Source organism: Rhamphochromis longiceps, linkage group LG1 (genome assembly GCF_057381845.1).
Source record: "Rhamphochromis longiceps isolate RC_006_pf linkage group LG1, R_longiceps_female_GT1.1, whole genome shotgun sequence".
Classification (NCBI taxonomy): Eukaryota; Metazoa; Chordata; class Actinopteri; order Cichliformes; family Cichlidae; genus Rhamphochromis; species Rhamphochromis longiceps.
The window spans coordinates 28,256,959-28,283,853 of NC_140557.1; the positions used below are offsets into that span (position 1 = coordinate 28,256,959).

Sequence of the window (26,895 nt, forward strand, 5' to 3'; positions counted from 1 at the left end):
AAAGCATTCCCGTTTTGAATATGGTCAGGTTGTTGAAAGACATAAACAGTAATTTGGAATTTCTTAAATGATGCTAAAAGTTATGGAACAAAAAAGTCAGGTGGAAGACCCAAAAATATTTCACCAGCACTGAGCGAGAGGATCCAGTTGGCTGTCTGTCAAGACACTGCACGATCCTCGACCCAAATTAAGTCCATTACTGGTGCCGACTGCAGCCCTGTAACCATCAGACGGCATCTGAGACTGAAGGGCTTAAAAAAACATCTTCAATCCCTCGTCTCCTTGAATGCCACAGAACTGACCATTTGGACTTTGCAAGAGGGCAGTATAGTTTAAAATAACTGGCTGAAATGTTCTGCAGATTTAAAAGACTTTAGACCACAGTCTGAAGTGACAAAGGTAATCACCCACACAGCCACTATGCAGTATAATACCTGATGCTAATTGTAAGATTTAATAGCTTTATTAATGGTGGCATTGTAACATTGCACAATATATGCATTCACGCCACCCACCTTCTGACTGAAATTAAATGTGATGACTAATATCCCACAAGGGTTATTCCTTCTCAAATCAACAAAGGTCTTTTGTCTGAATGGTATACATTTGCCTTTTGCAAAAAGGCTAAAGAAAACATGTTGATTACTTTTAACATAAAAATCCTTCCATTCTATTCCACTTACCCTTATCAGGGTCATGGAGGAGCTGGAGCCTATCCCAGCAAGAGGTCACCAATCTGCTACAACCACCACACCACCATGCTGACCAAGTAGCACCAGAAAAACAATAACATCAGAGATAGTGTAATCTGAAAGGAAAAAAAAAACTCCATCTGGAGTTTCCAGATGGCCCGATTATACAGGGAGTGCAGAATTATTAGGCAAATGAGTATTTTGTCCACATCATCCTCTTCATGCATGTTGTCCTACTCCAAGCTGTATAGGCTCGAAAGCCTACTACCAATTAAGCATATTAGGTGATGTGCATCTCTGTAATGAGAAGGGGTGTGGTCTAATGACATCAACACCCTATATCAGGTGTGCATAATTATTAGGCAACTTCCTTTCCTTTGGCAAAATGGGTCAAAAGAAGGACTTGACAGGCTCAGAAAAGTCAAAAATAGTGAGATATCTTGCAGAGGGATGCAGCAGTCTCAAAATTGCAAAGCTTCTGAAGCGCGATCATCGAACAATCAATCGTTTCATTCAAAATAGTCAACAGGGTCGCAAGAAGCGTGTGGAAAAACCAAGGCGCAAAATAACTGCCCATGAACTGAGAAAAGTCAAGCGTGCAGCTGCCAAGATGCCACTTGCCACCAGTTTGGCCATATTTCAGAGCTGCAACATCACTGGAGTGCCCAAAAGCACAAGGTGTGCAATACTCAGAGACATGGCCAAGGTAAGAAAGGCTGAAAGACGACCACCACTGAACAAGACACACAAGCTGAAACGTCAAGACTGGGCCAAGAAATATCTCAAGACTGGTTTTTCTAAGGTTTTATGGACTGATGAAATGAGAGTGAGTCTTGATGGGCCAGATGGATGGGCCCGTGGCTGGATTGGTAAAGGGCAGAGAGCTCCAGTCCCACTCAGACGCCAGCAAGGTGGAGGTGGAGTACTGGTTTGGGCTGGTATCATCAAAGATGAGCTTGTGGGGCCTTTTCGGGTTGAGGATGGAGTCAAGCTCAACTCCCAGTCCTACTGCCAGTTTCTGGAAGACACCTTCTTCAAGCAGTGGTACAGGAAGAAGTCTGCATCCTTCAAGAAAAACATGATTTTCATGCAGGACAATGCTCCATCACACGCGTCCAAGTACTCCACAGCGTGGCTGGCAAGAAAGGGTATAAAAGAAGAAAAACTAATGACATGGCCTCCTTGTTCACCTGATCTGAACCCCATTGAGAACCTGTGGTCCATCATCAAATGTGAGATTTACAAGGAGGGAAAACAGTACACCTCTCTGAACAGTGTCTGGGAGGCTGTGGTTGCTGCTGCACGCAATGTTGATGGTGAACAGATCAAAACACTGACAGAATCCATGGATGGCAGGCTTTTGAGTGTCCTTGCAAAGAAAGGTGGCTATATTGGTCGCTGATTTGTTTTTGTTTTGTTTTTGAATGTCAGAAATGTATATTTGTGAATGTGGAGATGTTATATTGGTTTCACTGGGAAAAATAAATAATTGAAATGGGTATATATTTGTTTTTTGTTAAGTTGCCTAATAATTGTGCACAGTAATAGTCACCTGCACACACAGATATCCCCCTAAAATAGCTAAAACTAAAAACTACTTCCAAAAACATTCAGCTTTGATATTAATGAGTTTTTTGGGTTCATTGAGAACATGGTTATTGTTCAATAATAAAATTATTCCTCAGAAATACAACTTGCCTAATAATTCTGCACTCCCTGTATCTGTGTATTGTGATCCATCATAGATCACGATACACGCATGCAGTTTGAAAAACACAAGCGCAAATAGTTTTGCTACATTAATAGTCCCATATAATGTAGGCTAAAAGCACAGCATTTGAAGAACCTCCTCTCTTTGCGTTTCTAGTGACTGTTATTAATTCAGACGTCCATTAGGTGGCACAATAATATCAAGATATACATAATAAGGTGGAGCCGCAAATTGGCAACACTTAAAAACTAGTAAATGAAAAATCTTTTTAAAATAAACTCAGCAAATGACTACATGTGTTCAGTAGGAGATCAAACAGAGAAGATATAAGTTAATTTCTGTAATTGTGACTGATTTTCAATGTTTTCAGTTAGCCCTTATATGAAAACAACAAGAAAATGATAAATTTTGACATATTAGCATATGCATGGTAAACCAAATGTTTAATTTTTATATAGTGCCCTCTTGAAATGGATGAATCTCATAAATTAAGAGTATCTTCCATATAAAGCATCAGTATCTATATGTGCCATCACATATATAGTCACAGACTTGATGAATCCCACACTTTCCCCAGTAAATAAAGAATTGTAAGGAAAAAAAAAAGAAAGAAAAAAGTAAATACTTTACAGATACTATACACACTGTTGTGGGATTAAAGGTTTTTGTCCGTCAGTTAGATTTCCCATGACTCTTGTGAAACCTGTAGACCGAATTTCTGTAAATCCTGCAGAATTATGTGCAGTTTCATAAAGTTCAGCACAGCGTTTCATGCTGTATCACATAACTGGCAGGGAGCTGTGGTAAAAGGTTATTGAGCTGTCTACCTCCACTGTAAAATTACACACAGTGAATCTCTGTAAGAGCATCACAATATTGCTTGCTTGACATTTACATGACATTTAAGGCTTTGTGTAACCTTTTCCTCGTGAAATGATTAATGATTTTACAAGGTCAGAGTCATTTTTATTAAGAGTGAAAAGTAATCAAACAGTTTTGGGTTGCATAAATGTGTTTTCTGTTGTGAAGTGTAAATGTTTCTGTGCTTTCAAATTTGGACCAGATCATCCTTTCAGCTCCAGGTTTTCTCTCCAGGTTCTAATCCCCCTTTGTCCTTGTTCTCTTGACTTTATCTCGCCTTCACATAATGGCTTAAGACCTCACTACCATCATTTGCTATTACAGTTGAACCATATTAACTTAGACTTCTCCACACACACACACACACACACACACACACACACACACACACACACACACACACACACACACACACACACACACACACACACACACACACAAACAGGGAATAGATTAGATATGTTCTTTATCAGTGACACATCGGATGCTGGCTGGGTTCTTTGTTATTGTTCTGTGAAATCGGTGTTGAATAAATGTTTCAGTGGATCAGCAGTAATCAGTCTCTCACAGACCATTTTTTCTACTTGAGTGTGTGCTTTGGTTTTTCTCTCTGATGCCCGTGAAGTTCCATTATGTTGTGGCAGCTGAGAGTCCATTGAGACATCACTTTCTACAGAAACCTGCTGGGTAATTGTCAGATTTAAGGCCTCCAGGAGATCAGGAAAAATCACCCAAGCAGCTAATCTGTGAGCACACGGCATCAGAAGTAGAAGAAAGCCTGCCTAATAGAGTTCAGGCTACACTGAAGGATAGAGGTGGTCATACCATACATTGACTTTCAAGCTTGTTAGAACTGTACAAACTCTATTTTTGCCTTATTTCTATGTATGTATGCATATGATTCAACTGATTTTCAGTCCCTCCCTTAAGGTTCTGATTTCCAAGCTCCTTAGATTACCATGACCTGGATGACTGAGAGATTTCTGATGAGGCTTCCGTGAACAGTGGATGAATCAACTGAACAGCCTGATGCAGCTCGATGCTGGATTTTCTTTTTTTAGACCTGCCACCTTTCTCCTCCACTTGTCCAGTTTCTTCATTCTTTTTAAGCACAGACTGCACACCATGTCAAGTTGTCAGATTTTTCAGCCGATCTTTTGTTGGTACCAAAATACATTTTTATGCCTGTCAAACAGTTTGGCTGTATGACATTTCTCCCTCTCTCCCGATCTATATGCACACAGTGGTGGGAAAATGTGTTTGCCCACTTCCTGATTTCCTTTTTTCTATATTTGTCACACTTAAATGTTTCTGATTATCAAGAAACATGTAAATATTAGACAAAGATAACACAAGTAAACACAATATGCAGTTTCTAAATGAAAATGTTTAGGGAGAAAAAAAATCCAAACCTAAATATCCCTGTGTGAAAAAATGATTTCCCCATAAACCTAATAAATGGTTGAGCCACCTTTGGCAGCAAGACCTGCAATCAAGTGTTTGCAATATCTGGCAGTGTTCTGGCAGTGTTTTATAGTGCTGTGGAGGAATTTTGGCCCACTCATCTTTATAGAATTGTTGTAATTCAGCCACATTGGAGGGTTTTCAAGCATGAGCCACCTTTTTAAGGCGGTGCTAAAGCATCTTAATCTGATTCAGTGCAGGACTTTAGCTAGGCCACTCCAACATCTTCATTTTGTTTTTCTTAAGCTATTCAGAGGTGGCCTTGCTGGTGTGTTTGGGATCATTGTCCCTCTGCAGAACCCAAGTGCGCTTCAGCTTGAGGTCAAAAACCTCTTGGATGAGTAGTTGATGGAGCAATTTTGGTTGGCCATCCAGTCATGGGAAGGTCCACCGCTGTTCCAGGTTTTCTCCATGTGTGGATAATGGCCCTCACTGTGGTTCGCTGGAGTCCCAGCTTTAGAAATGGCTTTATAACCTTTTCAAGAGGGAAAGATCTGAGTTACTTTGTTTCTCACTTGTTCCTGACAAGTGTCTGGCTTTTGAGGATCTTTTGGTCAACTCTACTTTCCAGGCAGGTCCTATTTAATGTTTTCTTGTTTGAACAGGTGTGGCAGTTATCAGGCCTGGGTGTGGCTAAAGAAATTAAACTCAGCTTTCCAAAGATGTGATACACAAAAGTTAATTCATGTCGTAATAAGGGAGGAGGTGGGGTGTGGGTGGGATAGCATTTTGGTTGATCTGATATCCTCCTGTTGGTGTTGTTCCCAGATCATCATACTAAATGTTGTTCCAGGATCAACATTGCAAGTGACCAATCAGAATGTTGTGACGTCATACTTTTGCGACTTCGGGGAAAACCGGCGTAAAACAAAAAACTGTACTTAAACTGCGTGAAACCGCCTCTGTCCGCCGATCAACGGACCCTGACCCTAACCCTAACCGTAACCCTTTAATAAACAGTAAGCAGAATTGATATTGTCCTTGCAACATTGGAATTTCATAAATGCACGAATGGCAAAGGAATAACGTCACAACAATGTGATTGGTCACTTGCAACGTTGAACCTGGAACAACATTTTCATGATGGTCTGGGAACAACACCAATTTTGTGTCTACTTGTGTTTTCTTTGTTAATATCAAAATGTAATTGAAGATCATTTTAGTGTGACAAACATACAAAAACATTTTCTATCTATCTATCTATCTATCTATCTATCTATCTATCTATCTATCTATCTATCTATCTATAGTGTAAAAACAGACTTAATATGACCTTTGTTTACATGTTTTCTACAGTACATACCCTCCGTGCTTCATAAAGTAAATACATAGACAAGACTATTTTAGTGATACTTAAAGTTATACAATTATAAAACGTCTTTCTAGTTTGATCCACCTTTAGAGAAAAATGTAACTGTGAAATAATAGATTTTTTTTTTTTTTGCTTCTTTTGTGTGTTTCATTTTCAGGCTTTCTCTCTAAAATCAAATACCACTGACACACTTATTGATTGCTCTTTATTGGTGCACTTTGAGTTCCGCTAAGCGCACCGGGTGGCCGCTTGAGACCTGCACACGTCATCAAAATATCACTATAACTTCTCCAGTTGTTTTATTTTTTGGAAACCCTGAAAGGACGTGTTGTCATATCTCAGAGTTTAAACATTTATCCCAAATTATCTCTGGAACAGTCCGTTGGCTTGACGGTGGGGGAGATGGAGCATCAGCATACAAACGCGTCGCGCAGCCTCATTTCTCCTCCAACCCCGGCGCAGACGATGTTGTACACCGGTGTAGCCATCGCTTCTGTTTACGGTGTAATCATTGTGTTGGGGCTAATCGGCAACATCACACTCATCAAGACGTTTTACTCTGCCAAATCCGTCCGAAATGTGCCGAATCTCTTCATGTCGAGTCTTGCGCTCGGGGATGTTTTACTGCTGGTGACCTGCGCTCCGGTGGATGCCAGCCGCTACCTGTCAGAGGAGTGGCTGTTCGGCAGACTGGGCTGTAAAGTCATCCCCTTCATCCAGCTCACCTCGGTTGGGGTTTCTGTGTTCACTCTCACAGCCCTGTCCGCTGACAGGTAGGTTTTTACCAGTGTAACTCATCATAACTAGGATAACTTAAAGCAGCATCCATAAAGAAGTTAAACGACTGTATGTCTTCTATTGAAACCACAGGACGTAAAAACTTAATGTCTAAGTAGATATTTACCTGTGTATCGATCCTCGGAAAATTACGCATGACAGAGCTTCTGCTCTGGTCTGTTGCCACGTGTAAGGCTATAAATGCAATCAATAGCTACACAATCATAATTATTTGTTATAAATGTATTAGTTAGAATTAGGAAACTATTGCTATTATATATAACAGTCACTGGTACAGCTTCGTAAAGCAATTAAAAGATGTTCTAAGTTTCGGCTTTTGGTGAAAAACATAAATGCTGCACCTATAATGTTCCTGTGCATCCTGTGCTTCAAGAGTTTGTTATCTGAATAGCCTATAATGCAATCCTAAACCTGATAGAGGAAAAAAATACCTTAAACATATCTTTGACAAGAAACACGATTGTTTACATGTTTGAATGTAAGTATGCGAGGACAATCAATTCATTTTGCTGCACATTTCCTAGACCTCTTTTCTCCACTCCTCTCTAAATAAACAATGTTAAAGGATTTTACATAGAAAGTTTGTTCACAAAAAGCTGCTGACCTCTGAGTTTTCCCAGCTCCAGACTGTTAATGGGACAGGAACACACCTTTGAAAACAACAGACGCTGTAGATTCCAAACTGGTCTGAGTCAGTCACTATTAAGGAACACTGGTCAATAAGATGGAAATAACGTGAAACGTACTTTGATGGAAACAGGCAATGGGAGATCCTTTATGGGACAAAACCCTGTTTTAGATGCAAGGATGTGGTAGGTTTAATTAATGTCTACTTTTAGATTTCACTTAGAAAGCACTGACTGCCTTGCATGCCTCTACAGAACACACAAGGTCTCTTTGTCTCCTTGTCTAACTGCGCATGCATGTGTGTGTGTTTAATTTACCTCTGTCTGTGTCTTTTAGGTACAGGGCCATTGTAAGACCCTTGGATGTTCAAACATCAACCTCCACTACCAGCATTGTCCTGCAAGCATTGCTTATCTGGGTCTTGTCCCTGATCCTGGCAATACCTGAGGCTGTGTTCTCTGACCTCCACACCTTCAACATCACCTCCACTAATGAGAGTTTTGTTACCTGTGCTCCTTATCCCCATGGAGTTGAACTGCACCCTCAGATTCACTCCATGGCCTCTTTCCTCATTTTCTACATAATACCACTGCTGGTCATATCTGTGTACTACAGTTTCATGGCTCAGAGCCTGATGAGGAGCACCTGCAACCTGCCAGTGGAGGGAAATGTGCATGCAAGACGACAGGCTAGTGTTAAATTTGTTACTTGGCAAGCTATAGATCAGTTTAGGTTATTCTTATGACATGAATCCCCACTAGAAATTTACTGTCAACTTAAAAATGATCGTTGCTTGTCTCTTGTCTTTATTATGCTACCAAGGAAACAAAAACAGTCAAAACAAAAAATTAGGGGAATAATTCTCCATACTGGAAAAAAATGTATTTCCACCATGTTTGTAGTCTTTTAAAATGTACCATATATTTCCCCTGTAAATGTTTGTTATGGTCCTCAAAATCTGAATTAATCTAAACATTTTGTTTTTTGTATGTGAACAGCAGATTGAATCAAGAAAACGCTTGGCCAAGACAGTGCTGGTGTTTGTTGGTCTGTTTGCACTATGCTGGCTACCCAGTCACGTTATATACTTATACCGCTCCTATCACTACTCCCAGGTAGGCAAATATTATTATTATTATTTTTTTATCAGAATCAGAATACTTTATTGATCCCTAGGAGAAATATTGTTGGTTACAGTGCTCCAGTACAAACAGTAACAAAAATAGACAATACAAGAAGTAAGAAATATCTATCTATCTATCTATCTATCTATCTATCTATCTATCTATCTATCTATCTATCTATCTATCTATCTATCTATCTATCTATCTATCTATCTATCTATCTATCTATCTATCTATCTATCTATCTATCTATCTATCGTGCAAAACGAGTGTAGCTATTGCAGTATTTGCACTGTTACAACTCATCCATCTAACACACTGTGTGTTAGGTGGATGAGTTGTAACAGTGCAAATCAGTTTATTTGTTTCTGTCTTTTTGTGTATTGTAAGTGGAACATATCTCAACTTTAAAAAAAATCTATTCTGCACAAAGTTATCTGATATATCCATTGATTTATTAATTTTGGTTCCATCCCTGATCTGAAAATGCCGTCAGCGCTTTTTGATTTAAAATATGCTATTTAAATAGAAATTGTTGTTTTGGAGTGTATGAGAAATCTGTTCCTGTTGGCTCACATAAAGTAGATCTTTTTAAAAAGAGTCAAGTCAGATGAATTTAGGTTTTTTAAAAAATATTTTTAGATACCTCAAATCTAATCTTTTAATCTCTTTCTCGCCTGCCAGGTGGACACCTCGTTGCTTCATTTCGTCTGCAGCGTTGTAGCTCGTATCCTGGCCTTCACCAACTCCTGCCTGAACCCCTTTGCCCTCTATCTGCTGAGCAAGTCCTTCAAGAAGCAGTTCAACCAGCACCTGTGCTGTTGCTGTCGCATCATCATCAAACACTCACAGAGCCCGATACATTACAGTACACGTGTGACTTCTGTCCGCAGCTCAAATCACTCTATGACTGTCATTAATGGTAGGCAGCTCGGACAGGAGGACTGTGTGTGAGCGTGAAAGTGAACTGCATCATGCATGTAGCATATGTTTGTGTGGTTTTCTTGTGGTTTCAGTTCTCCACATGATACAATAAGCCCAAAGAGTGATGTCTTCTCGAAAAACATTACACATCTACACAGTCAATTCAATCAATCTTTTGTTGATGTCCTTGAATCTTTTGCGGTGTGTAATATTTGTCTTTGTTAACTGTTAACTGTCACAAAAAACACAACAGAAATAGAAAAAAACACAAGGAAAGTGTTTCTGGGGAGACAATAAACCGACGGACCAGTTGCAGGAACCCAAAACATGGTAGGTGTGTTTTATCATGATTCATATAATACTGATGACGGATTTTTAGGCTAATAGTTAGGCTAACACCCTTACCTCTCATATTTTCTTTCCTCACAAAACTGATAAATCCTTCACTTCTTTTAAGTGTCTCCCAGTGCAATTCTTAGCATATTTTGGTTCCTGCAACTGGTCTGTTGGGTTATTGTCTCCCCAGAAACACTTCCCTTGTGCTTTTGGAAATCTGTTTTTTCCTATTTCCGTTGTGTTTTGTGTGCTTTTGCAGCGTTTTTCTTATTGCTGGTGTTTTCGTAAGTTGCAGTCCGTTTGGCCTCTCAGGGCCACCGTAGAATAATCATTTTCCTTAAATAAGAAATTTACACAATATATTAATGTTTTCTATAACTGTTATAGGAAGCGAACAGTTATTCAGTGCAACTCATTTTTAATTTTACAGGGCCAATTCACAACAGTACAACATCTCAAAGCGGTTTGCATTGCTGGGTAACGACCCTGCAATACTAGAAGGAAAACCCCAACAATCAGTTTAGCTCCTGTGAGCAAACACTTGGTGACAGTGGAAATGAAAAACTGAAAAGGAGAATACGTGGGCAAATTTAGCTTAAAGACACCAGAATTCAACAAAAGCAAATCTTGAACTAATAATTCAACAGTGTCCTGTTCTTTTAATGACAAAGAAACGGTCCCTAGTGAAAATGTGACCTTTTCATTTCCTACAGACTTAGTGGACTTGCTTTTTTATATAGAGGAGAGGAACAAAAGAGTTTTTTCCTCTCTCTCTTATTTCCCTTGTTTCATGTTGCTGTGTCATCAGCAACATGACTGATTAGTTGGCCAATCATTTTAATTAATATGATGAATTAGAAACAACACCAGCACTGTGTAATTGGATATATCTGGTACTTTTGTCTTCTGCCTTATTTCCCAAAGGAAACAAGAAGGTGAGAAAAACCTCAAGCCTGGATAAATGTTCTGCTTCTTGAGAAATATCTCAAGCTTTAATTCCCAAAGGGAATGAAGCAGACCATTTATCCAGGCTTGAGTCTGGTAGTAGAAGTATACTAGCTTGTGACTCCCCGAGGTTGTTTGCGTCTCCTCCTGGTTTGAACCAGGGATCTTTTGTGTGTTAGCTACCGTACATGTTTTAACCACTGTACCACAAACGGGAAAACAGCTATTGAAACGTTGACACATTCAACAGTATTGTATGCATTTGCTATTATTTTGTTTTTAAAAATAAGCTTATCCTATGTAATCCGTATGCAGCCCCACTGATTTATATGTAAAACTTTGACCAAAACCAAATACAGCTGTGATGCTCACCCTCAGAAATGTATTTTGAATATTAACTGCCTCAGTTGGCATCGTGAGTAGTAAACAGTGAATGTAAATCCACACCTGTGGTATTTGGCAGCACAAGCCACAGCGATATTTTTGTTATGTAATTTTGCATTTAAATGCATTTCTTGGGCAAGTTAAATTTCGAAAACGTCATATAATTTGTCAGACTATCATGTATTGATCACTTTTCTCTTACAACAGGATAAAACTCATTCAAAACCAGAGCCCTTAGTCCTGTTGACCCTGTATATGCTACATATTTTCTACGCCAGCATGCTCACTGGCCATGATTATTCTGTACTGTCACATAACTAGATTTACCATCAGCATGTCACATCCCAATGTCCTAATTTGGTGTTTCACAGTGGGAGAAGATGTTGCCTGTAGTTGTAATACGTGTGTGCATATTTCAGTTTGGGTAGTGTTTGTTTAGTTGTGGTTTGAGCACTTTGCCAAATTTCTGTCCTGCATGGTCTTAACCCCCTACTTAACATGTCATCTGTACAGACAGGCTCATTCGATGATGAGTCTCAAATGTAAATAGGTTATTAACTTTAACAGTTAAATAAAGTCAGATACAGACCAAATCCGGACACACACTTTCATTTACGATCTGGAGGCTCCCCTAAAAAGCTCTCGGGTTATTTGTTGTATGTTAAATGTTCTGCCAAATGGTGAGATGTCTTCCCAGCATCTCCTCCTGTTCCTCTGTTGCTGTTTGACTTGCTGCTTCTGTAAGCAGTGAAATTATCAATAAATTCCAGCGTGTCTGTTCCATTTGCAGCTGTATACAATGTGTCCAAAGTGTAAATAGACCACCATGTTTGGCAGATAAGGAGGCATGGTCTGGGCCATGAGCTGTTCCTGTTCCTGTTTTTTTCCCTGCGGTTTTTACTCTGTTAGCTTTGTTTCTGTTGATTGTTCATCTGGAAATGTACATCTAAATCCTGCAGAACAGCCTGCATCTTAATGAGCTGTGCAGTCTTACAAGGGGTTTTCTTCACCATCAAAATGATTTCTGTTCATTTTTTAGTTACTGCTGCGCTCTGGTTAAGTTTAAGTAATGCAATTCAATTAACTTGGTACAAATTTTAACTGTAATTCAACCACTGGCTCTCACTCCTGTTCTCACTGAATGTAGAAAAACTGGGTTTACAAGCTTAAAAAAAATCTAACTGCAGTTAAATTTTCACATGGTTTTTTCAAGCCTGAAAATATGAATCTTGGTGTTTTAGTGTGCATGGCTCTCCCAAGATGCTGACCACATCGAGACATGCTTTAATAAACAGTTTATAATAGTTTAGTGAAAAGTTTATTTTGGCAAATTAACCACCTCTGAATGCTCTTTTCGTCATCTGCACGGTCACGTCTGTCCTCCTCATACATGCCTGTGCAAAAAGTATGTCTCATTGCCTTATATTTTGCTTTCAAAGAGTCACACTTTCTTGCAGCTTTTTAAAAAATGATCTCGAGCAATCGTTCTCTAGGCTTTCGGAAAGTCTTTCGAAGTTTTGGCTGATTTTTCACTCATTTTAATTCTCGTCCTTGTATATGACCGAAGGTTTTGTTGTTTGTTTCTTAAGCCACTTAACACCGACCTATGAATTATTCAAGCATAAAAAGGCATCAAAGTGCTATTATCTGAAGACTTGGCATATCCCATCATAGCTTGCAGCATGTTCATAAAAACTTTAAGGAAATAGGCAAATGGAGGGGAAAAGAAGAATGGTAAGGCCTGAAAAACTATCTGCAGCAGATGAACAGTATCTGAAAGTCATGTCCTTAAGAAATAGGAAAAGCCAAAGGAGAGATGCATCTGCTTATTCATCTACTCTTTACTGAAGTCTCATCACAGTATCAGTGGTAACAGGTCTGATGTAGTGTTTGCGCACTACTACTGTGATCTAGTGACAACTCATTCTCAAGCTAACTTATATTTTTTCTTTTCATTTTTCCATCTTCCTCTTCTTCTTTTGTTTTAAGAGTGTCGATTTATGAACAGAGCCTGAAGAACACTTTGAGTTCTCCTGAACTCGTCACACTTTTCACTCAGCTTCAAGGTCTGCGTTTGTGTAGGTGTGACATCCGTTTACTGAAATCTGTATCGATCTATGTGGCTGGCCACCTTGTTATAGTTAAGTGTTAGAAGACAAGCATTTGACATGTGAAAACTGTCAAATGTCATCATGTTTCCTTTTTGTCTGACTTGATGTCAGTATCCTTTAACATGAACTGTGTCTGATGAACTCACTCCTTTAGTCCTCCTGTAACAAAAGAGTGACACATTTTCAAATTCCATGTACATTTTTACCTGATAGTTGACTGATCGATCAGTGACACAAATCCAGTAACCAATCTTTAAAATGTGACTTAACTTTTAAAATATCACAATGTCTACTGCTCACCTCTGTACTGTATCGGACCCAGTAAATTAATGAAAAGGTTAAAGAAATGAAGAAATACTGTGAAGCTCCGACTCTCTGAAAGAAAGATCATTCATGCAGAAGCAAAAACCTTTCTCTGTTCAACAATGTGCTACACTGTAACAAAATTACAGATTATTTCCACTTAATGCACCATATCTTGAATCTTGAATCTTTTAAACAACAGCGCTTTATTTAGTCATTTTCACTTTGTTCACCTCAGGGAGTCAATGATGTAGCACCAATCCCTTCTTTTGGCCGGTGATGTGAGTCTTATATATGGCTGAACACCTTGAGCTTCAGGTAAGATAAGAGATTGAATAAACTGACATCCCTAAAATGAATAAATTGATCTAACTTAGTCACCTTAGGCAAATTGTACTTAGTTTTTCAAATAGATTTTGCAGTGCACCTGTTTCTGACCAGCTAACTCGTTTTTTTCTCCTTAGACCCTAAATTTAGTTTTTTTTTAAAAAATAAATTTTATTTGAGTTTAAAAGTTAATTTTAGGTATAATTGAAATGAGTATGTTTAAAGAATACTGTAGTTCAGCATTGCTACAATGAATACTTACACATTCAATCTTTTACATAAGTGGTTGTTGTGCCCAAAATGTTGGACAGGATTGGAAGAACAGAAGATAGAAGTTTGAATTAGTTCAAGAAATCTGCTCAAATTTCAGATAAAATAATGCATAATAATGTCACACAAAATATTCACATCATTTTAGTCGAAATGAAATCATCACTGTCATTTTTTCAGTGTTGTAGCTTTAAGTTCTTCATGATATGAAATTTCTACACTTCTCTCATATCCATTTAATATTTTCGAGAAGTAAGAATTAATGGATTTTAATGGATTCAGTTAGCAGAAAATTGGTGAATTAATGCTTGCTTGTAAAAGTGCAAAAATAGCTGTTTCCAATTATGTTTCTCTGCAATTCAAACAGATGAGTGAGGAAAAAGTCATCGCTCAAATTCTGCAGCAAGGGGGAGACAAAACTCTGTGTAGCTGAACTGACCTTTATGAATTTGTTTCCCTGAACTGTGAGACGCGATGACATTCAAACATCGTGGCATTTTGACTCTTTGTGATGAGTGCAAAATCAATTCTGACGCTGCCTAAAACATGTAGGAGACAAAACTGGTGTGCACGACTGAAAATCAATACATCCGCTGAACAACAACAGTAACACATAAATAACCACATTTACAAATGAGAAGTTGTGTTTGTTTTCTGTCTGATTAATTTAAACACTGTTAGAGATGATGGAGGTTATCTGGATGCACATATATAGGACGTCAGATAACAGACAGTATGTCAAATATCACACAAATGGAGATGTTTATTTATATGACAGTCATCAACAATGGAAAAATGGATGTCACGGGTAAATTTCTACAAGGTTATCTAAATTAAAGACACAAATACAATACACAATTATTATTATTTTTTGCAGTTAAATTCACTTTCCCCAAACCAGCATTCAGTAGATGCAGCAGTTTCAGTCTCGAGTGAGGACAGGCCTCTAACACATAGCACATGAGCAATCACCTCATTCTTTGCAAAATTGATTAAGCTGTCAGTTTGCATTGGGGTTGTGAATGAACAACCTTTTTTCAAGTGCAGTTATTGAGCTGTTGTCTCAGCAGCTGCTCAAGGACACAAAAAAGCTGTTTTGAAGTGAAGTTCTTGTTCTTGCTTCGTTAGAAAACAAGCTTCAGGTTTCCTGGAGACAGCATTGGGTTTTCTTTCCAGAAACGCCCTTTAATACATTCATTTTATCCTCTAAGTCAGTGTATCCCAACTACTGTGCCCTGGAACATAGGTGCGCCGTGGAAGATTATCTGGATCCACCTGGTTAGTACTCTAAGCAATCAGCGTAACGGGTAGAACAATTACATTCTTTTCCACTAGAGGGCAGTACAACTACCTGCTTTAATTAAATGGGTTGCCAGCTTCCAGTAAAAAAGAAGAAGATAAAGAAGAAATTACATAATAGTCATACTGTGTTACAAAACCTATTAGCAATAGATAAACATTTGAAAAGAAAGAGTAGTCAGTCTGAGCTGGATCCTGGAGAAAACTCAGACCCATATGAAGGCCCTAGCATAGTGGTCAGAAGAAAGCAAAAAAGGTATACTGGGGACAAACCGAGCCAACTCCACTATGTCTGGTGCGTGGGGAAAAATTATCAATTCGTTTTTTGTGACATTTTGGTTTGGTGGTGTGCTGTGTGATTTTTCTTATCTGAAATATGTGCTGTGGCTCCAAATGGTCTTACTGCTCTAAGCAGTGGCACAGCATGTCAGCAGGGTAAGAGTGCCTTGGCAGTCTCTACTTATAAGCAAAGATTCCAAGGCTTGCTTTTGAATCAATCTTCCACTGATATGCAGATTCTGATTATGTCATGTTTCATCCGTGCAAATGCTTCCGATGTACGCTGTAGAGCAGGGGTGTCAAACTCAAATACACAGTGGGCCAAAATTCAAAACTGGAACAAAGTCGCGGGCTAACAGTAATATTTATTGAAAAACTTCTCCAGATATAAGAATGAATCTTTTCTTATGGACTCAAATAAGTTTTGCTGGAAAACTGAATATGGAACAAGCAAAGCTTAATACTAAACAATATATATATTAGCTGTATAATACCAGTAGGCCAGCTGCGGGCCAAATTTGGCCCGCGGGCCAGAGTTTGACACCTATGCTGTAGAGTAATTTAACATGTTCGCCAGGTACCAAGAAGAACCAGGACCAGGAAGTCTTCATTCAGTGGGTATTATCATGTTAAATTCTCCTGCTTGGGACATTTTTATGCTGAAGTCAAATATTTTGTTCATCACTTCATGCAGATAGGGTACTTTCTCACCTTTTGCCCACAGCTCAGCTTATTGAAATCTCCATAGCTGACAATGCAAGAGTACTCTTTCCAGTAGAAAAGGGGATATCTTATCTTTAAAATCAGTATGACTCACTTACCTCCTTAAAACATGCCGCATCTTTCACAGTTAATCGCACTAATTAAAGAATAAATTCACCATCAATGGCTCTGTGCACCAAAGTGTTCCTTGAATTTTCTCTATCTGATGGGATTAAATACAATGTAATATGAGCAGCAGATCATAAAACCTCAAAAGATCTGCAAACAGCCAAACAGGGCACAGCACTGCTTAAATGAAATGACTACTGGATTACACGCTGTTGCTCTGTGCTTGACAGAATCTGCAGATTTTAATAAGGTGGGAAACACCTGCTTTTTATCAGGGCTGGGTGAAGCACAGCTCCCAGTTTTAGCACTAGCAGGTGTCTTTGAATCTGTACGTCTGCTGCCACTGACGTTCCTGGGAATATTGCTTTCTTTTTTTCAGTTGCAGTTTTCTTTTTTAAGCCTGACCTTTGTGTTTATATTCAACTACTGCTCAGAAGCTTGTCTTTCTTATGAATGTGCATTTTGCTGTTGGTGGCAGGTCCATATACATCCAGCATTCTGCTTTGATGTCTTGAATTTAATCGATATATTTACACGAGTTATTGGCAAATGAATAGCATCAAGGACTTGAACTCATGGAGCAGCAGACTTGGCTGTCAGAGGAGTATAACCAAGGGCTCATTCAAAAATGCATTTGCAAAAACATAAACTCCTGATATAATCCTCACTGTATGATGTCAAACTGGCAAGCTATGTTATAGCAGTGGTTCCCAAACCTTTTTTGCTAGGCCCCCCACGTCCTCCAACCACACACACCCATATTTTGTTTTCAAACTCCATTGCAGTTTATTCCACACCTCAAACCTTTTGTAAACAATTAAAAAAATAAAAGTTAACTGCAATAGAGTACAGGTTGCAATTAAATAAACCACTACCTTTTTTGAAAAAGCAGAAAAACAAACATCTTTAATTATTTTACGTATAGTTGTTTTTGTTTTGTTTTGACTGTGTAAGAATATTCAACATTGTTATCAATATATTTTTCAAAAAATGTCTCTCTGTGCAAAATGGGTTTAAAAACAACTGTGGGATACTGTTTGTCTGTGATTTGAACCGAGCGAACAAATATTGGCAGGATCAGTGTTTTGCCAAGGTGGATCCGGTTTACTCCACCTCCATTACAGACAATTAGACGTGGAAGTAGTGATGCTTTTGGGAACCACTGTGTTATAGCAGTTAAGAGAAGGGCTTTTGAACTCACAGGCCAAACATATTCATGTGCATTTAAGTTTGAAACTTCTTGGGTCATCATGCAGGGGCCCTGCATTTCACTAATTACAGGGTTCAGCAGTCACAATTTACATTTCCCACACTATATGACAAATGCTTTCTGTTTTATTTTACAGATTAATACATGGCTATGCTGACATTAAAACAAAAAATTAACACAAAATATTTTTTTAATTAATTATTTTTGACTGAATATTTAAAAATATTTAAAAACATGAACTAAAGTCAAAGGAACAAGATAGTCGGGATTTAAACATGCATCTGAAATAACAACCCTTGACTCAGTGGGTGTTGCTGACTGTATGACTGCATTTTTTAAGAGTGACATGTTTAAAAAACATTTCAAATAGATATCTAAGACAAGCTGAGGTTGTCTTATTTCGCTGGGGCAACTTGTAATTCCTGGTTATATCAGTCTTTATTTTCAATAGGGAAAATTAACCAGTACCTAAAAGGAACAAAACACTTTTTAGTTACTTATGAAACAGTCCAAACATTAAGTTCAAATTATAAAAATAGTCTTTTAATATAAACTATTCAGTGCATAAAACAAATGTACAAATCTTCAATTTTACACATTGATTAAAACAAAATTAAGCATGTTAAACATCAATTAACATGGTCATGTGAGCTAATATAATTAGTTAAAGTGATCTGCATAAATAGGACTGTAAATAAATTATAAGTCTTTTTTCTCTGCCTCCAAACATCCTTGGAGGGAAGGTCGTTGTAGTTTATTCCACAGTGGACGTCTACTTGGGCCATCTGCATCTGTGAAGACAAGAGGAGTCGTTTAGTTCACGCCTCCTTCACCCTGCATGAACCTGCACTCAGCAGGAGTGGATGTTGACATTCATCCTGCATAAATAGCTGCTAGGAATAACATTTTACTTTATACAGCATCTCTCTTGTGTTTTAGTCATCTTCATCTCAAAATTTCTGTATTTTCTGTTTGGAGACTGGCTTGTTATATGTGTAATGATACTTTCCATTGCAGATTAGTATATCTGAAAAACCCATCATTAGTCAGACAAGCCTTGGAGACATGTGCCATTTGCTGTGGCACATCATTTCAGCTCAAACAAACTCTCACCCATCTTTGCCCATACTGGGCTAATCACTGTGGCAGTGATAAAGATGGCTGCTGCCGATGTGAATCTGCTCGCTTGCTGGAAAATGGGGGGATACTTTTTGCTGAACAGAAGCATTTTGGTTAGCGGTAAGTACATTCGCCCTCAAGGTTTTCTGTAAGCAATTCCCAATAAGATCTAATCAAACGGGCCATTTTAAACCAAACCATAATCATTCCCCAAACCAATTATTTTTATTGCCTGAACCCAAGGAAACTGTGACTGAAATGTAAAATTATTATCCAATGAAGCTTTCTGGGAGGCTAAATTCTCCCATGAGTGCCTGTTGATAACTTCCCTTATAGATAAAACCTGAACAGAGATGTCCCAGACTAATTTGCATACTGTTAAGGTCCCTCCCTGGTCTACCTGCATGATGCCTCGTCAAAGCGTTGATGCTTGTGGGCACAGATAGAGGAGTTCACTTGACAGCGATGGGAGGTTCTTGACTGGAGTGTTGGCTCAGTTCTAGGAAGACAGTCACAGCGTTCCACGTCTATCTCACAATCTGGCATCCACGAACTGAGCGGAAGCTCTAAGAAAGACAAAATAATGAGGTAATTTTAGAGCACAAGCAAAGTACGACACAATTAGCTGAATCACTGTATTGTCACAGGGTTATACTTTGATAATCACCTTGCTGAAAAATGAATTTACAACTTTGATTTAAAAAACTGGAATTATGTGTAAAATGTAAATAAAATCTTAATAATAAATAACCCAGATTTTACTCACAAAAGAGCACAGAAAATATATCAAATATTTAAACTGAGTTTAAAAATGAGTTATTTTAAGAAAATACTAGCTAATCCATCCGGATTGTTATCAGTGCTCATTTCAAAAGCCTCCATCTCTGCTGGTGTATCTGTGCATTAGTGCCTCAGGAATTGTCAGTTTGCACATCTGAAATGTACTTTTAAGATCCACATATGCTCCCATTGACATCATTCCTCTCCCAAATATCCATCAGCTGAACTCATCACTTTAATGACCTTTGCAGATTGTTGTTAAAAGAAGAGTGGACGCTAAACAGACATGGTTGCGTTCCCATTTTTTTGTGATGTGCTACTGCATCAATTTCAAAATAATTTAAACTTTTTATGTATTTATGTATTTTATGTATGTTTAAAAGTTGTTCTCAGTTTAAACATTTGATAGGTTGTCTGTGCTGTGAAAATATGGGTTTGGAAAATTTGCAAATCATCACATTCTGCCTTTATTTGCATTTTACAGTGTCCCAAGTTTTTTAGATTCGATGTTGAAGTACTAGTTCACACAAACAGAGAATTAGACCTTGTAAGGTGGGATCTCATGCCAGTCCCGTCTGTTGCTCACAGCCACACATTTGATCCTAACAATGGAACTATTTGAAACGACAGGAACATGTTTGCATACCCGGTGTACTGGAAGGGTAAGGTATGCATCTTTCAGACGAACAGTCCCAAATGAATCCACTGGCACACAGTCTCTTGGAGTCCTCTGCCTGTGACAGCTGGCCCAAAGCACAGCTGCAAACAAACAAAATCACTTGAAAAAGAGGAAAACAAAAGATCAAACAGATTCAGCTGAGAGACACGAGTGGGGTTTGAGACTCACCCATTGCCCCTGTGAGGTTGAGCGTTCCGTCGTATTATTGCAGGCTCCAAACACTTGCACTCTGTATGGTTCGCAACTTTTACTAGCACAGGTTCTGGTACAAACTTGAATGGGATTACACTGAGGACCTAATAATATAAAAATACACACACATAATCACAAATATGCAGGTTTCACTGACTGACTGATGACAAATCGTGGTGTAATTAAAGGATAACTGAAAAGAAAATCTCTTAGTCTTCTGAGATGTGATCACTTACAGTTTTATTGACATATTCAGTAGTTGTGTTTCTGCAGGTGACGCCCTCTTGATTGCAGCAGCCACTACATCTGTCAGCAGCAGCAAAACAAGTAAAGTGAAATGTATGCACCTCCAAGTACGCGGACTGAGCACCTATCATTTTTCTTGTTTGAAGATAGTTCTTCATGTCTAAATGATCATAAAATATAACAGGTATGGAGGACCAAAACTGCCAAAATGAAATGGATGTGCTAGTAAATGCATCAGAACATCAGCAATGTTCTTGGAGAAACAACTGTTGGTGTCCATCAGTCTGGGAAAGTTTATACAGCCATTTCCAAACAATCTGACGTCTGCCATTCTACAGCTAGAAAGATTATTCGCAAGTGGAAAACATTCAAGATTGTTGCCAATCCTTCCAGGAGTGGATGTCTCAGGACACTGAGTCCGAGGTCAGTTACTGTAAGGCACGGAGGCATTTTTGCAGAACTGGAGTCTAATTAACTCCTCTCTATACAGTGTTGGGGAGTAACAGAATACGTATTTAAAATACAAAATATGTACAAAAAAATACAAAATAAAAACTGTATTCCTTTACAGTTACCATTTAAAAAGGTGGTATTCAGAATACAGTTAATTGTTGAAATAAATGGATTACATGGCGGTCTTTTCCTGTTTCATAAGGCTATGCTGTTGAGGTAGGTTAGCAGGGCATAGCCTTATGAATTGTTTTTCCTCCAAAACAATAAGTTCAGTTAGAGCACGCCTCTCTCTCTGTCTCTTGCTAGCAAAGCTGACCCAGATAACAAAGTAAAGCTAGTTGTCAGCTACGAGCCCGACACAGTACCCAACGTATTAGCCAGAGGTGCCTTTACTATGGTTCGGAGCCGCGGACCTGTTTTATATACGCGCGGAATAGTTTTCTATACGAGATCACTGCAAACAGTGCAGGCTTACCTAATGTCCACCTACTGTTACTCATTTTATATTAAGATTTAAAAATGTAGTTGGTATTGTTAAGGCGAATAACCTTCAGTAATAGTAATAAATCACACAGCAAGAGTACATTCATGTAGTTGTAAAATACTAATATAATGATAATATATTAAGTAATCCAAAGTATTCAGAATACGTTACTCTCATTAAGTAACGTACCAGAATACGTTACAAAATACATTTTGGGCCATGTATTCTGTAATCTGTAGTGGAATACATTTTAAAAGTAACTTTCCCAACACTGTCTCTGTATAGAGATTTGAATGTGAAGCGATCTGTCCAACATCTAAAAGTTGGATCAAAAAGGGTTATGCAACAGGACAATGATCGCAAGCACAACTCTATAACAGAAAGGATGAAAAAGAAAAGTGTTGCAGTCAAAGACCAGGCCTTAACCTGATTGAAATGCTATGATGAGAACTACACAAGTCCTGTGAAAACCTTTCAGTTTTTTCAGTGTATACGGTGATGATCCCTTTTGTTATTGGTGTCATTTCTGGATTCATGCTCCATCTTAAACAAACCTGTGGACAGACACACAAGGTGGCTTGAAGAACACTGAGTGGTCGGTGCCCAGCTCCTTAGCCACGTCAACACAGCTTTCCCTGGGCATGCACTGTGTACGCTGCCACTCTTCGTCTATGGCTTAATAGGAAAAATGCAATGTTTCAATGCAAATAAAACATAAAGCCTTGCACATTACACGAAATATGTAGATATCAACCTGTAAGAATCTCCAAGCTGTAGGATTCAGCAGCAAAGCGCGTGGAACGGTGTGACCCCACTGAGAGAGGAGAAGTGAGGGTCTCTGGCTGCTGTAGTCTAAGTCGACACTTCCACAGTTTCCAGTCAGGAAAGTCTGCGAGTCGTAGCAGCTCATCCAGGCTCGAGGACGACCGCACCTTCCTTTCCCACTGTTGGATTACTTGCTGCAATGACAGACATTCTATTTGAGATCTTTGGTTGTTTTGGGATGGAGGTTTTAAATCGATCCAATACTGGGCATTTATATAGCTTAAATAGGTACACTAGATCTATTAGGAGGAGCGCACAAGTATGATTAGAGCCACCTCAGTGATAAATGGAATTTCTTATTCAGCAAGTTTAATTAAGACACCATGCTTTAAAAGATAAAATACAGGTAGCTCCTTTATTTTGTTTTTATTTATTTATTTATTTATTTAATTTTTCTCATTTTTGCCTCACTAGTGTTTGAAGTGCAGACCTGGAGCATCAGTTTAAGGGGTTTGACAAAAGTTTTGGAGTAACTGCTTGAGGCTTACAACCATTTTTAGAGGCTCAAAACAAAAGTACTAGAATTTAAGGATTGAGTTTAATACTTGGATGAAAATCCTTTGCAGTCAATGAATGCTTTAAGACTGGACCCTGTGAACATCATCATGTGCTGCATTAGGTCTTTACTGAAGCCACCTTCAGTTTCTCCCTGTTTTGGGGTCTTTCTGCCTTCAGTTTTGACTTTCCTAACTGCCAACCAGATGGTTGACTAGGCCACTGAAGAAAATCCAATTTTCCCATTATCCTTAGTTAATCTTGGTTTCATCTGTCTAAAGAATTTTGTTTCTACCAGAACTGATCAGGCTCTTGTAGATGTTTTAAGGCAAATTGTGTATTTAATGTTCTTGAATGTGACCAGTGGTTTGCATCACATTGTATTCACACTGCAGTTACATTTATGAGTCTATTGATTGTGGACTTTTTTCCTATTCAAGTAACTTCAAGGTAAACTTCAAGGTTAACCTTGGGTTTTTTGTACTACAAAGGTAGCTCAGTGTTAGACACCATGGTAATTTATGCTGCAAATCTAGATTAGAGATCAACAGGTATGGATTATTCAGTCACCAGATACTGATTCGGTTTTTCAGAGAATGCTGATACTACAGCTGATCTCTGTGCATGAATAGTAGGAGGGTCTACAGTAATTCATTAGTGTCAAATGTCTGTGTTTCCCTGGTGATCGGTAAGAAACATATATTAGATGAAAGTTACCAACTTGGTTTTTTCCCTCTGTTTGCAAACAATTTTACAACAACTAATGTTGTTCTACTAGAAGAAATCTATTATCTTAAACAGAGCACCTATTTGCAACCTACTTGCTGAATTTATACGAAATGCATATGTAGACTAAGCCGACATTTGAATTTTATTTTTATAATTTATTCTGTACTCCAACACTAAGCCTGCCGCGGAAAAAAAATTGATCTGTCTTTCAATTTCATTTAATGAAATACTTTCTTTTAATCCACTAGACAAAGTCAGTCAATTATTCAGTTATGTTTTAGCCTCTTAAAATTGGGAACTATTCATAAAAATGTCTGTTAATTAGGAAAGTTTTGTAAAATTCCTTGAATTAAAGGTGACAGTCTGCACATCTTGATTCTTTGATGTAAAATCCCCTGTAGTGGTATACGGGTGCAAAACTGCAACAAAAATGAATCTTTGCCAATAAATTATAGGAGTAACTTAATTCTTTTCACTTCATGTTTGGCAAAGTTTCATACTTTCAACTTCCGACATCTTGACAGTCACATGGGGGTATAAGCAACTTTTAGTGAACAATGAAGGATTTCCTGGGAAAATCCCATATGCTGATCATTAGCATGTTAGCCGTTTCACCGTTAGCATTCTACAAAAACACTGCCTATCCTGTATGCACATCCTTCGAGAGCTGCTAGTGTGGCGTCAGACGCACTGGGTTAAAAAACAACCAAATGGAGCATAAAACTAAATTCAGTAACAGCTGCCACAGAATACTTGCTTGTTACATTTCCCTGCCTCTGAAGACTGCTTAAAGTTTCCTAACTGTGCTTCCTGTAAGCGGTTTCCTTGTTAACCATTTAAGCCCATGTTGGCCAACATGCATATGCCAGACTTACATGAACACTTTTTTTGTTTGGAACTCCATAAACAGCTGTGACTCAAAACCAAAACGCTGTACGTCATGCCACCGCAGAAGTGATGATGTTGACAGAATAAATTGAAAATACAATGAATAAGACATGTGAGTAACCTTTTATGAAACACAACCAAGTTTTTTTCTCACTCCTCGTAAATCCTGTAAAGGATTACAATTTTTAGCGCTCTGTTGTTGTGTTGACATGCTAAAATAGAGTAAAACACTAAAGAGCAGAGGATGTGAACTACCCAAGCAGGAGAAAGGAGAGAGTTGAGTTAAAATTTTGGAATTCCCCAGTCCCATTTTTTGTGGGGTGTAAGTCAAAGCGTGACACCAGATGGTAGGTCTATAACAGGGGTGGCGGCACGGCAGGATGGATGGTCACGGGCTCCACAGTGCTCGGTTTATTTCCTCTGGACGGCTATATGGATCGAAACCCTCTGATGGGATCAGAGTGTTACAAAAGAGGAGGGTGGGGCAGGTTTGCTTCTACTTAAATGTGAAAGACGTCAACAAAAAAACGGGAAGGGACAGAGAAGGAAGATGGGAACCTAAAAGAGGCTGAATTTTTTGGTGTGGAAATGACTAGTGATGAAGGAAATTATGTAAAAAAAAGAAAGAGTTAAATTATTTTAAAAAAATCCCTCAAATGTAACTACCATGTTAGCTGCACATTTACAATTGTGGTTTCAGCTGCAAATAAACATGTTCACATGTGAATTTAATGGGATCGCAGTAACTGTGGCAGTATAAGTTTGTAAGGCAAAAACAAGGACGAAAGAAGGAAAGAAGCAGCAAAAAAAAAAAAATGAAATGGCTCACTTCAATCAGCTGAAGTTACAGATCAACTTGCACTTTTTCTCACAGACGTTTTACATGTTTTCATAGTTTAGACAGAACATAAACGTACAAACGAGCCGCACTCACCCTGTTTGCTTCCTCCCTGTGTGCGCTGTGGCCCACATGTATCCAGCTGAGCTCCACCACTAGAGTCACCAAGCAAGAAATTCTCCACAGAGTCCGTTTCATCTTCATCATCATCCTTTGACGTTCTTTCTGAGGAAGCAATATGATCTTGGTTCCTTATGCTGCTGGCAGAGAGCACTTAGAGCTGGCTGCCTCTCTGACTCGGTTTCCCAGACCAGCTGAGTCCTTCAGACCACACACAAACACAAAGTCCTCTCAGACCAGGTATGTCCAAAACAAACTCTTGGTCTTACAGACAAAAACTAGTGTGCGTGAGCCAGGCGTAACCTGTCACGGCCACCCAGACACCCTCAAGCCAAATGGAGAAAGGGGGTGTTTAAAACAAGCACCTCTTCCTGTTGAAGCTTTAATAAGAAGTTGAGACGTCCAGTTAAGTGCTGAGGCTATTACAAGTTAAACCTTGCAAATTACCTCAGACAAAAAGAAAATGAAGGTTATCCTGAAGACTTCTTATCAACACACTCTGTTTTAGATTCAAGGCCGATGATATGCTTAAAGGCCTGTGGCTGGATAAACTAAACAAAAACCTCTGTGTTCAGACTTCTAGGTTCCTTGTAACTGCTATGTTACAGTATCCGTATTGAAAATTCTCCACTATCTGTCTTCATTTCTTCCTGCTGTGGTGTTTCGATGCCTCTTGAGTTCCAGGAGGCTTGAATGCCTGTCTTTCCTTCACTGCTGCCGGTCTTGCAGCCTCAAAGTGCAGCTTTTTATGTTCCTCGTGTTCCCGTTTTCCCTTTTTTAATGTCCGTCTGTCAAGTGATCAAGTCCCCTGCCTGTTAAATCCCCCTACCAATGTCCTTTCTTCTGAAGCTGCCAAACCACACACAGCCAAAGAGCAACACCATGTGTTTTAAATGTGATCCAGACCGCTATAACATGTAAGGGGAAACAAGATGCCGGCACCACCCCTGTCTCACAGACACCACACCCACACACCCCTCCAAGCCCATTTGTCTTTGAATGTAATCCACTAGCAACATGTGTGCTGTGAGGACATATAAATAAAATCAATTATTTGTATGACTATGGATTGCTTTGAAGACTTTCATGTGGTTTATTAGGTTTTAACTGGGCACAAACCAGTACATTTAAAGAATCTCACTTTACTTTTGTTAAATTATTCCCTTATAAAAGCAGTGATCCTAAGACAAGAGCACATGCTAAGCGTCCCCCAAATTATCATGTTATATTATGCTAAAA

The 26,895-nt window shown here is 38.7% G+C and overlaps 2 protein-coding genes across 2 annotated transcripts; one reads left to right on the forward strand and one right to left on the reverse strand.

Annotated features, from left to right (window-relative positions):
- The first annotated feature begins 6,214 nt into the window (after positions 1-6,214).
- grpr (gastrin-releasing peptide receptor) lies at positions 6,215-10,202 on the forward strand. Its single transcript, XM_085411598.1, has 4 exons — positions 6,215-6,813; positions 7,802-8,153; positions 8,467-8,580; positions 9,274-10,202. The coding sequence occupies exons 1-4, from the start codon at positions 6,443-6,445 to the stop codon at positions 9,541-9,543; spliced, it is 1,107 nt and encodes a 368-aa protein (XP_085267724.1). The 5' UTR covers positions 6,215-6,442; the 3' UTR covers positions 9,544-10,202.
- Positions 10,203-18,408: 8,206 nt separating this feature from the next.
- Positions 18,409-26,522, reverse strand: vegfd (vascular endothelial growth factor D). Its single transcript, XM_085411610.1, has 8 exons — positions 25,633-26,522; positions 22,516-22,720; positions 22,316-22,436; positions 20,815-20,884; positions 20,555-20,682; positions 20,354-20,466; positions 19,328-19,493; positions 18,409-18,599 (listed from the first exon to the last, which is right to left on the reverse strand). Exons 1-8 carry the CDS (start codon positions 25,744-25,746, stop codon positions 18,581-18,583), a joined length of 936 nt encoding a protein of 311 aa, XP_085267736.1. The 5' UTR covers positions 25,747-26,522; the 3' UTR covers positions 18,409-18,580.
- Positions 26,523-26,895: the final 373 nt, after the last annotated feature.